General features: G+C 39.6%; 1 protein-coding gene across 5 annotated transcripts in view; it reads right to left on the reverse strand.

Annotated features, from left to right (window-relative positions):
- Positions 1 to 14206, reverse strand: part of UBAP2 (ubiquitin associated protein 2) — an 82775-nt gene that overhangs the window by 38264 nt on the left and 30305 nt on the right. For all 5 annotated transcript variants that reach the window (XM_035309709.1, XM_035309707.1, XM_035309706.1 and 2 more), the window contains exons 5-8: positions 13894 to 14047; positions 12175 to 12252; positions 3984 to 4038; positions 2720 to 2823 (exon numbers count right to left, since the gene is read on the reverse strand). In XM_035309709.1, the coding sequence (XP_035165600.1) occupies positions 2720 to 2823; positions 3984 to 4038; positions 12175 to 12252; positions 13894 to 14047 (391 nt within the window). The remainder of the gene's footprint in view (positions 1 to 2719; positions 2824 to 3983; positions 4039 to 12174; positions 12253 to 13893; positions 14048 to 14206) is intronic.

Raw genomic sequence — 14206 nt, forward strand, 5'->3', positions numbered from 1 at the left:
TACTCTTATCTGACATTCACCAGCCTACTGCAGGCTTTACGGCTCTCCACACATAAACACGTCCTCTCGTTCGTGTCTAGCATCTTCACATTGGTAACTTATTACTGGGACTTTTGATCTGTAACTAACGTAACAGCACTGTAAATTAAAAGGAACTAAAAAACCCTAAACCCTAAAACCCTAGCACTTATGTTTAACCAGCCAAAACAACAGCTCCACTCTGTACAACCTGCTTCCTGCCCCTCACCTTGTCTGCCACCCCTTCCCCCCTGCTCCTCTCTGCCTTCCTACCTCTCCCACTTCTGCTTGAAAACTGCTGCCCCAGCTGCAACCTCCTTTTTAACCACCCTCAAGATGCTTTCCAGCACAAGGCTGAAAGCCCTTCCCTCTCGGGTAAAACTAAGTTACTCAATTTTAAACCTACTCTTATTAAAAAACTGGGGAGGGGTGTATACCTCGGGCCATTTTCTGACATTCCTAGCACTTGTCCAAAGTAGAAACACCACAAAATATAACTCTCTGCCTATACTGATACACACACAGAGGCATTTTGACTTTGTTCTGTCAGTTACGGTGCCTTTGCACTGAAAGTAAAGGAAGCTTAGCAGCAGAAAGTTACTTAGCATCCATAAAGAACATTCACGGTCATCTGCTTCAGATGCCCACTCACCAAATTACTGCACAGGAAACTCCCTGTGTCGACAAATGCTCCTATACTGCGGGAAACTCCCCACACTCGTACACCTAAGAGCCAGCTAGGCCAAGCCAACTTCTCCTCACCCTTCCCAACACCCCATACGTGCCTTAAGTTGCTTCACTGAAATCCAATGCAGTTCTTGCTGACATGCATAGGGCCTAACAGCAAAACGTGCCTGATGTGGCACCAAAAGACAAGTTGCAGACACACACAGGCTGGCGTGCTTTCAATCTCCACTATTTCCTTGGCAGCAAACCCCTCGTGTGGACACATTCACACTCTCCTGGGGATCTGTTCAGCCGCACCCACTCTTACTCCCAGGCAGAATTCTTCCATTACTGAAGCCTGAGGAGATGCCCACAAAAGGGACAGATTGAAAGGAGGTGGTATACAAAGGCTACACAGCTTGCAGGGAGGGTCACCACCATTCAGGCTCACTTTGGAAGCAGACCACAAGCCAAAGTCTTTTATAAACCACAGCCTCCTAACTGTGATCATTAATAAATAACCAGGGAATTTTCTACCTGTGTTCCAGCCTCCTCAGACAACCTTATTGCTTCTGTTATGCTTGTTACAGCGTATCTTGTCCTCCACTACCACACAGCAAACATCAGCATCAGTATTCTTAAGGGTATTTTTAGCTGCCTTTCTAACTCCTTACCTGACAAACTTATTTGAAAAACGAACATGAGTGGAAGTAAAAGGCATGCTCCTGTTCGTGCTACACCACCCTATCTTTTAAAATGCAATTTCCTGAAAGATGCCCTATTTGGCAAAAGAGTTCCCCTTCCAATGACCATTAATGTCCTCAGTGCCACTCTCCCACATTGGCCTGCTAGGAAGCAGCTCTCCGACAAGACAGCTGCCTAATAAACCGCCTGAACTCTGAGCCTATTACTGCCTTCTCCAGTTAAGTGAAAAATGGTTTTTATGCAGTTTAGAAAGCTGCTCCTCAAGGGGCTCACTGCAGTGCTCCACAAAGCACACACTGGCCTCCAGTATCAGTCTTTTCCTTCCACACTTGACACAGAGGTTGTAAAAAAAAATCTCAGCTGGCTTCAGCAATGAAGAGATCAGAAGAGTCACTCTTTACTGGGGTTTTAAAAAACAAAAAGTCTCTCCTGTCAGCCAGTGGTTTCCAAATGTGGATAATAACATACATGAATTTCTCCATAATGGCACAGGCTTCCCTTGGTCTTCATCTCCTGCCACAGACTACGAGAAGCAACAACCTATTTTGTTTTTCCAAGTCACCGACAAGGTCACATTCTTCATTTCTGAATCACCATGAACCCAAACGACTGTGAAGTGGTTCCTTTCCAGACCATCTTGTCTCTTGCCTTTAGCCAGGAGTGCACACTTCATATAGAAACATACAGCTGCCTCTATCTTCAGAGAGGCAGACTGCTCTTCTGGCTTCCGTTCAAGTGCCTACTCATGTTTTAGTTAATAATTCTCTTCAAAGTGTCAGATCTTGGAACTCTCCTCTATCCCAGAAATTCACATGCTCAAGTTCCTATGTTGCATAGGCAGAGCTTCCACAGACATCTCAGTGTCACAAAGTGGATTTATATTTATCAATAGGTTTTCCTTTCTTTTCTTCTACTTTAATATTCAGATCCTACTGCTCAATGCCTGTGAACCAATCATTTTCAGTGGCACTTGCAACCTTAACTACAATTAGGTGAAATCTTAAGCAGCACTTAAGATTCTTTACATATAGTTCTTTACAAGGTTCTTCCAATAACTCTTCCAATAACCTTTTGTCTCTCAAGGGATTGTCAGTGCCAAAACAAAAAATCACAAATTACCCTCCCCTGAATTTAACCGGAGAGTCACTTGGGCTACAGCATGTGCTCTGCAATTTAGCAGCAGCAAAGCTACAAAAATGAACTACTATCTGTGCTACGTGAGATGTATTCACATTTTCAGAAGGTAGCTGAATACTAACAGAACAGTTATTTTAACTGCAATTTGCTACAGGTCTTCATTCCAATCCTTCCACTTCTGGAAGCATCTTACCAGTTCCATCATCTGCATCATTCTGACCAGTCTCCCAAATCTCTGTTTTTGTCCCAAAGCCATCAGTGGCAGAAGACTCCGTATAGTCTGCAGGGTTAAATGTCCTAGAGTTTTAAAAGTTAAGAAATGGAAGAGAACACATGGGTCATTCATTGAACAAAAGTGCCATCATTTTCAGTTGAAGTTGTATTAGATTTAACATCTTGATTTCCACATATATTTATCTTGATCATTTTGGTTTCCAAAGAATTTTTTCCTCTATCAGCAGACACGGATTAAAAAAAAAAAGGAGAAAAGAGAAAAGGAGGAAGAAAAAAGTAAGGAAACTGTAGAGAAACTGAACCAAAACAAGAATTCCTGAAAATGCAGTTAACAGCATACCTACTCCTCCCCATCCTCTAAAGCATTAGATTATATGCTCAGCTTTAAGCCTTTCTCAGCTGATAGTTTCTTGGTGGCTGACTGATAAGAAACCAGTATCATATAATTTCAGAGCTCCAGACTTGTACAGGACAGCAGTCAGAACATCAGTAGGATTATTTCAGAACACACTCCTGACACCAAGGCCAAAAAACACAGATGCAGGTAACAGGTGAAAGATTACAGAAAAAAACTCCTTCCAGTTCATCATATCGACTGTGAACAAGAAGGATTATTAAAGAAGTAGAATTAGCCTTCTGTTCACCATGACATCACCAATATTACATGACATGTCATTTAGGGCAAACACTGAAAGGAACAGAGGCTTGATTCTCTGAATCAAGTTACGCTGTCAAAATTAAAAACAATCTTTAGAACTACTGAGTAACTACCTTTGATTGCTTTCAGATACATGCATGTTCTAACAGTGAAAGCATGAAACCTCAAAAACAGGAGAGAGCTTATAATCACTTGTCTTCCTATGTTTATTTAGGACTCACAAATTCCACTGAAACAAATACCTTTTCCAATTTACCTAGGACAATAAGCACCACACAGCACTTCAAACCTCCTAGGCACTGTGTGGCTCTTACTGATAGGTATAAATGGGTTCCTCCAAGTTTGACACATTAACATCAAGTGAACTTAGATTAGGATTCTAGAGATGTGTCCAGTCAAACACTGGTTTAAGACAAAAATAATCCAGTTACCATCTAACGAATCTATGAATTTTTGCATCTGTCGTGATTTATCATACATACAACAATAGTAATACATACAGTGGCAAACAATCTTGCCACTGCGTTTGATCCTCCCCGAAATCTGTGCTCTGCATGTTTCTTACCCCATGCCTTGGGCTGAAAACCTCCCCGCTCCTCTCCCTCTGCCACGTCCAAACCCTAGGAGAGAAAACACCATTTAACAGCAACAGCAGAGAAGGAGCCAGTCACTAGTCTGTCACATTAGAAAATACTATGATTGAAGAAAACTACCACAGAAAAAAATATATCCTTCCCAAATGTTCTCACAGGAGAATGTTTCCCTACCATATGCAAGTCACAGTTTGCTGCGTGTTTCAGTAGGACTTCCATTCTTTGCTGGCTTTTCTGTAACTAGAGACGTAGCTCAAAGTTCTAACAAAAGGACTTACCTAAAGCCTCATCCCAAATGAGGCTGCCATTGCCAAGTCAGAAGCCATCGTTCAAAACTTCATCTCTAATTTCTCACTCTTGCCTAAGCGGCTCCAATAGCCCAGCCCTCATGCATGGTCTGGTCTCTCCAGAAATTCCTTGTCATTCCTTGTCAGTGACAAGAAGATTGAAGTACACCACTTATTTCCTTCTTTCCATCGGACTCCCTTGTCCACCCCTACCTTCTTGAACTTTCTCCTACCTGCGAACACATACTCCTTGTCCCTTAGTTGTAATCACTGACATGAAGACTACTCAATTCAGATTACTCAAACAACTCCCAGTTATCACCCACAAAAGTTTGTTTCTATTCAAACAACAAAAAAATTGTCCCAAATTTTGATTCCAGCCTCAGTTCAGAAGCTTCTTACTCCAGCGAATGGCTTTATTTTTGCATGCAGGATAGTGCCAACAAGGCATTAGATTTTATTACTTGAACACCCATAAAGTACAGCTTTACATAAACCTCTAGAAACTCATCACTTATATGTAGCATTTTCTATGATTGTTCTATTTTTATGTCTTTTTAGGATATCAGTATCTGAGGCCTATCAAGTTGTGTTTGTTTGTTTTTTTTTTCAGAACGACTATGTTTCGTATTACAAGGACAGGAGCAGGTCAAGAACTGCAGACTGCGAACAAAGCAATGTCTATTTTAATGACAAAATTATGCAGTAATTACAAGTCAGCAAGCAACTATAAGCTTACCGGAATACAAATATTATAATCTTAAGTCACCGATGCACTGGCTGTCTAAACATCAGAATTACCTAGGATAGGCAGCTTGAATTTGAATCAAAATTACCCCTTATTTTCAGAGGACCATTTAAAATGAGTGAGAGCAGTAGCTCCAGGACATGGTAAAACCAGTTCAAGGAAGCTCCTTTTCTAATGACTTTCCCTCTGCTCACCACTCATTCTCCCCCTTGCCCTAGTTCACTGTGCAAGTTTTGAAAGACATTTCTGGTTATTTAAAACGTTTGCTACCTACATTTTTAAGGACTTCTCAGAAGCATCAAGATAATACCAGGATAGCTTTATCCACTTTTTGTCAGAAAGCGTTTACCCATACCCTATGCAAGATACTGGCAGCTACAGGGAAGCTGTAAAAATCTGCAGAAGGATTTCCATCCAGGCATACATGGTGTTTTGGTGGGACAGGAACACAGAGGTGAAGTCTGGGGAGCTGGTCCATGGCATAAAGGGGTCACAGCACTCAGACCCAGAAAGACAGAAGCCAGTGCAGCATTTATTAATGGAGCACAGAACAGAGGCCAACACTTTTTTTTGGAAAAGCTCAGCTATGAAATAGATGAGGAACTACAACCCACAGAAACATCCAAGCAGCAATATGTTTGACTAAGGCAGACATCAGATATAGAGATATCAGCTAGAATAGCTAGCACGAAAGGAGGTAAAGCCTTCCCAGCCTCTCAAGGTCAAAAACGCCACAGACAGATCTTGGTATATTACGCAGAAGACAGCTGTAGCAAGTGAGGCGTATGTAAGATGCTGTATCAGCATCTGCACAATAAACTACCTGCTAAAAGCAACAATAAGTATCTCTAACAACTTTAAAGTACTTTGACTGTAAGGAAATCACACTGCTTATGAAGTTTCAAGTCTTAGAAGACCACTGCCAGCAAGGATTTGTCTGTATCAGATCACTTTGGAAGCTAATCCTGAACTTTAAATTTAGTGGATTCCCTTAATTTCACAAAACTGCATTGATGCTTTTTGTCAAAACAGAAATTCATTAACATTTTATCAAATGCAACTAAAAGCATTCCAATGAAGACAAAAGGGAAGTATCAAACCTGTAGGGTTACAGGAAGCAGAGGATTCAGAGCTAGAAAAGATATTTATAAAGAGCTAATTCAAAATATGGGACAGTGAGTACACGCCAGCGAAAGACTAACTCAGCTCAGATGTGGAGTCTCATATATCACAGTCATTAATGCAAGATGCCTGCAGGAAGTGCTGATACTCTCTTTGACACAACCAGGTCACTAACATATTCTTAAATTCTCATGCTAAGAAAGTTACTTCTCACAGCTGCCAAAATTAAAATATGATCTTAAAATACTTAGAATGCACTGTTTAACAATACAGAGAAGTTACATGATGGAAATTCACAGTTCCTTCATGACCGTATTTGCAAGCTTTTCATGCTTTTTAAAGGTGACTAAAAGGTCTGTGAGCAAATGGGACTTCACACTGCAATTCAGCAACACAAATCCCAAGCATGCAGGTTCACAGCAGCTTAAACCCATTTAAATGAAAACTACTACAACAGAAGCCATCCTTCACCTCTGATCCCAAGCTCTGTCATCTCTCTTGCACAGATATATTTGCAAATCAACCATTGACCACAAAACAACCATCAGAAAATAAAATGATTAGGTCATTGTTGGATCAGCTCTCTGAACCAGATCCCTGCTTGTTCAATGCCAGAAAAGCAGTCACCTTCACACCGCTTTAACAGTGAAAATCAGGTGGACCTGTCATCCCTAGCTACCATGCTGCCTCTTTTTTGGAGTGGTTAGTTTTAAATTTAAAATCAATTTCCAAATGCATCAGGAGACAGACTGGATTAATTCTTCCCAGCAGTAATGCCAATTTACACTGGCAAAAAAAGTTTAACACAAAGAAGATATGGCTTTGATTATAATGGTCATTTTTTCCAAAAGCTTGGTTTTTTTCCCTGTCATAACTCACTATCCTCTATTCTTCTATCAAGATTTTAAATCTACCCACAAAGAGAACAAGCGACTTGGCAGTAGCTCATTACATCTTCCACTAAGATTACAGGAATACATTTTCTTACAATCAATCAGCACATTAAACACAAAAGCAAAAGCAGGTAAAGAATAATATTACTGCTCTGTCTCATGTAAGTACTTTAAGATTTCTTTATTCCTTTCCCCTTGGATCTACAAACAACAGCCTAAAACATCAAGGCAACATTGCTTACTCATTTCTGTTCCAGGAAACTAAGAGTGGGGAACTATGTTTAAAGTTGATTCCGATTAACATTACTCCCACTACCCTATCCAATGTCATAACTTTAAGTGATGAAATACTTAAAACATCTTGTTTTCTTGAACATTCTAACTCTGTTCAACTCTGTGTTGTTTCCTTTATGCTCTCCAGCACATCTCAGTCAACTAGGTTCACACTGGTATCACTTGGTCACTTCACAGTTAATTTCTTGCATTCATTCCAGAACAGCAAGCAGTCATATCCAGGCAGGTGGGGAGATTCTCTGCTTCCTGTAAAACGCATTGGGAGTTCACAACTCCCATAATCACAAGAAGAGTCTTAACTCTGATACTTCCCTACAAGGAAAGAATGGCTCAGCTCACTCAGAGCTTCTTCCCCAAAACAAATGTACACTGAAAGGGAGCACAAGATGAATGCGTGGTCCCACAACCTAAATGGGACTATCCCATTAATTTAATAGCCTACTTTATAGAAAAAATAGTTTACAGCCTTAAATCCTTCCAAGTGAACACATGTACTCTATTTCAAAACAAAGATTTTCACACTCACAAGTTTAAATCAGACAAAAATATCATCAAGGTTAAGGAAGAGGCCTAAGAATAGCTGAACGGGAAAGGAAACAGACTGGAAGAGCAGGTAACACTCAAGAGCTATGTTTATCTCACACTACAGAGTAGTTGGACAGCCCAAACCCATGTTAAGGAAACACAGAGCCAGCCAATCGCCAGTGGAAGCTGGGATAACTGAGGCCTAAGCTCTATGAAAAAAGCTAAGAATATAAAGCTTATATTCTGTGTACTTCATACTACCAAAATAAACACCGATGTTCTATGTAATAATTCAAATCATTTTTCTTACTAGTCATCATAAAGCTAGGAGCATCACATCAGTTTTATATACTGCGTATGCTCTAATAACCATCTTTAAAAGTGCAGAAAACTTTCAACTCCAAATTTGCATCAAAAGAAAAAAGTAAATTATGTTAAAGCTAAATTCTGGTTAATCTCTAAAAAAATATGTAAGCTCAAAAAAAATGCATAATGCTAACTACAGCAAAACTAAACAGACTTCAAACTGTGACCTCCAGAAGGTCTGCTCTACATTCATGTTTTAGAAAAAACAACATCCTTACTAGTTCTGGCAAAGCAAATCCAAAATATGTTCTGTGCCAACTGTGCTAAGCTTTTAAAACAAGGAAATGTTTAGACACGCAATTCTGGTTACAGAAGCTCATTTTCTTCCCAATCGCCTATTTTGTATTTAAAAAAAATAAGAAAAGAGAGATCACAAACACAATTTAGACTGGTCTGATATTTACAAAAAGGGTTCACAGCTCTGTTTTCTTACGTAGCCAGGAAACGTTTGAAAGGTTCCCTGTCAAGTACTTTAAGTCCAAAATTAAAACCTCGTATTTTCCCCTTTCACTTTTATTTGTTTTGCTAGAATGAATTTGTTGTTGGTCTCCACATTTTTGCTATATGCACGTTGCTCTGGAAGAATGAAAAGGAAGGGAATTTAGGAACAGAATTGGAAGTGAAAAATCCACTTTGACTTTGCAAACGAGGTGAGTCATTACACATGAATCTAACAATTTCCATGCTGAATGAAGCCAAGAAGTTCATCTACCTATGATCTTGTCATTGGCTGAGGTGGTTGTCTGTGGAAACATACAAGAGCTGAAACCACAACTCCATTCCTCTGGACGCAGTCCCGATCTACAGCCAGCTGTGGCTCAGACACTTCCTGAGCCAAACAATTTACGTAATTCACCAGCTTCATTCACTGGGCATTGTTTTTCGTTTTGGTTAGTTGTTTTTATTTGTTGTTTTGTTTTGTTTTTTTCCTGTGGTTCTTTTATTTTAGAATACATTTGTCAAAACTCCCCACATATAAATTTTCAGAATCCACAAGACCTTAAGTAAAGAGTTCCTCAGGTTAACTTCAGATATGAAACCACTTCCTGAAGTTCATTCTGATCCTGTAACTTACTGATTTAATATCCCCTCACTCTCATATTTGTATGAGTGATGAATTCATTTCCCCACAGAACTTTCTCGCTAGAACCTTTACAGATCTCTACCACAACCCTTTCTTTTGCAGCCTGCGAAGTCCTACTCTACTTGTTCTTCACATACATACCATAAAGGCAATCTTCCCAGTACCCTTCAAAGCCTTTTTTCTTGTTCTACCACTCCCTTTTCAACATGGGGTGGAAGAGAGTGGGAAAACCAGACCTGCTCTTAAAGCTGAACATGTGGGAATAGTATGAAACAGCAACATCAAGAAGTATTGTGCTGATACAGCTCTTTAATTTATACAGCACTGCAGCTGACTGAAACACGAATCAAGGGAATCTTTCAAGAACCAAGAGTCTTGAAGATATAACCATCAAATATAACCACTTTGATACAATTATCAATCACCATTAAAATGTGTTTTTTTTTTTTTAACAGCAAAATTAAGCTCATTCAAGAAATTCAGTTGTAGAAAGATAGATGGGAAGGCCACGTTAAAAACCTAAGTTCCTTGACTCCATTCCAAATCAAAGTTTACACACAGTTTAGCAAGCACAGATTAACAGCTGAGAAGCAGAGCCATTCCAGCTGGGACGTGTCCCGAATCGCATCCTGCGACACACTTTTGCTTTCTCTTAATCACTCACTAACGTGCATCTACTTCAAATCCCTGCTCTCCTGCGTCCCAGCAACCAGTGCCGTTTGTACGCTGCCTACCTACTACCCTTTATAGTTGCAAAGAATGTCACAGTCATTAACAGATCTACTGCATAAGCTAATGCCCACAGCACTAAAGCTGAAATTCTCAGAGTCAAGCTCCGCTTTTTTCTTCCCCCAGTAAATAGTGCACTACCACCACAGAATCCATCCCACTTCTGCTGGTTTCAGTGCATGTCATTTCTTAAAATTAGTTTTTTCTACAATGAAGCAGTAATGCAATGGCCCAGCAAATCTCCCCCTAGAAAGCAGCCATTAAGATAATTCCGGCCTGAGAGGGTACCTTAAAATAGCTAGAGTGCATTGTTTGGATATTAGCTGACCTCTAATTTTGTATATGTTGCATAGATTCCTACACACACACACACACTGCATGAAACATTTCTAAAAAAAGGGCTCTGTTGTGATTACCACTTTTTACTGTTAGCTTTATCCCGAAATCTATTATATTGCGTAACAGCAAATAAAGACTCCTGAATAAAATGGCAAGAAGTTTTTTTATTATTATTATTATCTACTAATAAAAAAAGAAAGAAGGTCATGCATCCTTGAAATACTAAGGAGTGAATTACACAGCTTTATGTAATTCCCTACAGATTTCAAGGGCTTGCATTATAAAATTAAATTAGGTATTTCCTGCCATATAATACACACACTTGTAATATAATGATCCTGAGGCCATTCAAAGGATTTATCACAGACAGTTGAGGAGACTTCATCAAGACACTTTGTTAACATGAATGTAGAGTTAAACTACTCAGTAGAGATACAGACACACTATACACTAACTCGGTGAACAGAAATTGGTTTAAAGTTGTTCCTGTTTCTTCAGTCAGGTATGTCAATTTGATATTGATGATTTAAGTGCCTTGGCTTGAAACACACGATAGTATGTCTCCATCTGGAGAACTACAGAGCTGACAATAAACATAATGAATTGTTCATAAAATAAATCAAAAATAGAACTTGAAGTTAAAGTCTGAGTTCTACCCAACAACTTAAAAATCCTACCTTTGCATTTACAACTTGTATAAAGAATTATTTTATAAAGCAAACACTTAAAGCCTTAAGTTCCACCTATAACACTATATACCACACCCTCCCCTGCAAAGCTACCTCTGCACAAGCCATTTCATGACTGCTGATTACATGCACAACCAAGTCACTCACAACCCTCTGGAAGCTACACGTCTTTGCATCTTTCCAATCCTTCAAGATACAGGTTTGGAGACAATGACGTTGGATGTGCCAGTCACTGAATGCCTCGTTACTGGATATTCCAAAGAGAAGAGTTCTTTTGAAGGCAGAAATGTTTTTCCACAACTCAGACATTCCTAAGTATGTTTGCCCTGCTGTGCCCTTTGTCAGTTTAACTTCATACCCATCTCCCAGTACCATCCCAGGTTATCCATTTCCCTTCCTCTTTCTTCAAGAGAAACAAGCTTCTTTCCACTCAGTCCCATGAAAATCCAAACAAACGATGCATCCCTTGATTCCACACCAAGTCCATTGCCAACATCTTTCCTTTCTTCTTCAGGATGTGCAATTCTACCTATGACTCCACAGTGCTCTTTCCACAGCTCTCTTCATCAACAACTTCTTGCCAAACTTCTCTCCCCAAAAAGCCTCTTAAGGTGGCTAGTGCTCTCTGACTGGGTACCAAAAACAGAAGGCAAATCTAACAGGATCTACCCCAAAGAAATGGCACAACCACACACAAAATCCCTCCCCAAGAGCTCCACAGATGGAATCTTGTACTCTCCTGCTGCCAAGGTACTTCCAGAGGAGCCCAGTGCACTCCAACTCCCAGGCTGGCATTATTCAATCTGGGAAAACAGCTCTCAGTAGCAAGAGCACACCAGCCTACCACATGAAAAACTGCTAAAATAATTGATACCAATCACCTTTAAGTCATTCTAAGACCAAACGATGAGAAGGGCTATGGGGCGTGGCAAATACTTAAATTAAAGGTGGCTGAAGTGCTTAGGAATCAAAGGATAACTAAATGCTTAAGTTTTTTTTAATTAAAAACATAAAGGGTGGGGGTGGGGGGGATTCCATTTCAGGAAATGAAATCAGGGCCGGTCCCCCACCAATGCCACCATCTCACCTCTCCCACGGCCACGTTTTCCACGGTCTGAAGGCCTGTCTCCTTGATTGTTGTCCACTCCATTCTCTTCAGCTCTAACTGTGGAGAGAAGACAGCTTAAGAGAAAATTTAGAGACTCATACATAAGACAGTATAGCCATCTGCTTAAATTGAATCCCAAAAAGGAAAGGTAAGATTTTCAGAGTGGCATGGTCAAGATCTCTGTCATCGCTCTTCTTTGTGGGCCTAGCCACAAATAAGTTGCTTACTTGGGATTTGACAATTAGAAAGGAAAATATCAGTTAAGAGATAAATATATAATCAGACATTTATTTATTTTTTTGAAGAAGTGCAGTGTTTTGCACCCTACACTATTTAATTATAGTCTCACCTCTCTAAATAGGGAAAAAATGAATTGCCTCAAACTTCACTTTCTTGATGCGTTAGCTGGCAACAGTGAAAGAATAAGGAATAAACAAGAACACCAGATCTCCTGTCTGCCAGTATCACATCCCTATGCAACCAGGAGAACTTAACTCTCCTCTGTATTTAAATCAGAGGACGATGATGACAGAAGGCTAGGTGTTTGAAAAGCACTGCTACTTCTACTTTGTGGGAAACTGCTGAGTAGGTATTCTAAAAGATGGCTGGTTCCCTGAAGAAAAAAGGTGACTGTCCACTTAAAACACTCCTGAGTATTTTGTACTGCACAGTTTGTCCTAACAACAGGAACAAAACCATTAACACATGCATAAAAAGGTGGGAAGGAAACATCAGATCTGGTAACCATCTGAAAATCTTCAGTTTCAATTTAGGAAAGAAACAAGCAGCATCTGGTTCTAGCAAAAATCTTGCCTCTGATTTTTATTTTTGATGTTACTCTATTCTAACAGAGCTTCATGACGCCTTCATTGACAAAATATGCTAATAAATTCCAGTAATTTAGAAAGTTGGCTAATACTGTAAATATTTTTCCTGCTTCTAAGGGAAGAGGATACGGCTTTTTTCATCTCTTTCCATTCTCTGCTCATTTATCAGTGCTGTTGATGGCTCTTATAGGCAATACACACAGCTTAGACATTGCTGATAAAATTAAGAAAAAGGCTATGTGTATCCAATGTTAATTTAATGTGATACTATCTCATTTGGAAAATATTAGTCCTCTTTTACATGAGGTCCTATTGCACCTGTATAAACTGAAATATTTTTTTTAATGTTTCAGTTAACAAAGCACTTTCTCTGTTGTAGTAACTCACCTGAGGCTGGCTTATGTCAGTAATACATGCTAGAGATCAAGAATGATCCCAGTCTTTTAATTCCCCTTACGAGAAGATGAGAACATCTTCAGGTTCTCCCACACATAAAAGGAGATGGAGTCAAAGCTGGATATTTTTTCATTAAAGGAAACAAAAGTGTATCAGCTGTGCAGTGAAATGCTTGCTCTCAAGCAGTCTTACAAAGACTCAATTATAAAAATTAAATAAAAGAACAGTAAGTACAAGATTAGTCAATCAAAAAAGGACAAACTTAGATTTAGTTCCCTGAAAAATACAAGCATGGATCATCCCAAAACTAAGTCATCTAGACAGATCAAGCATACCTGTCATGTAAACAAGTTATAACCAAATAGGCACCAAGCTATAACTCTGACGTTTTTATTCCATTAAGCATTTGCTCTCAACCAGCTTCACCTGCAAGAAAAATTCCTGAAGCTTTTAAAAATGAACCCCTTGTACGTACACTCTCGGCCACGGCTGCCTCCTCTTCCCCGTCTGTTGGAACTTCCCCGTCCACGACTCACTTCTCTGTCCCCTCGTTTTTCTCTGTTCTCTTTGTTTTCTGAACTTTCTTTTCCAAGGCTTTTCTTCTTTCCCCCTACAGTCTCCCAAGAAGTCTATTTGGATAGAACAGAATTAGAAACAAAAGTCAAAAAGGAAGAAGCTTCTCTGTATACTTCTGCCTCTCACCCCTCCAGGTCATGAGGAAAAAACAGGTATTTGTATACTATCACATCAGTAAATACCTACCAGAAACTACACTGACACAAGTGGAA

Source organism: Oxyura jamaicensis, chromosome Z (assembly GCF_011077185.1).
Source record: "Oxyura jamaicensis isolate SHBP4307 breed ruddy duck chromosome Z, BPBGC_Ojam_1.0, whole genome shotgun sequence".
In the NCBI taxonomy this organism is placed as follows: Eukaryota; Metazoa; Chordata; class Aves; order Anseriformes; family Anatidae; genus Oxyura; species Oxyura jamaicensis.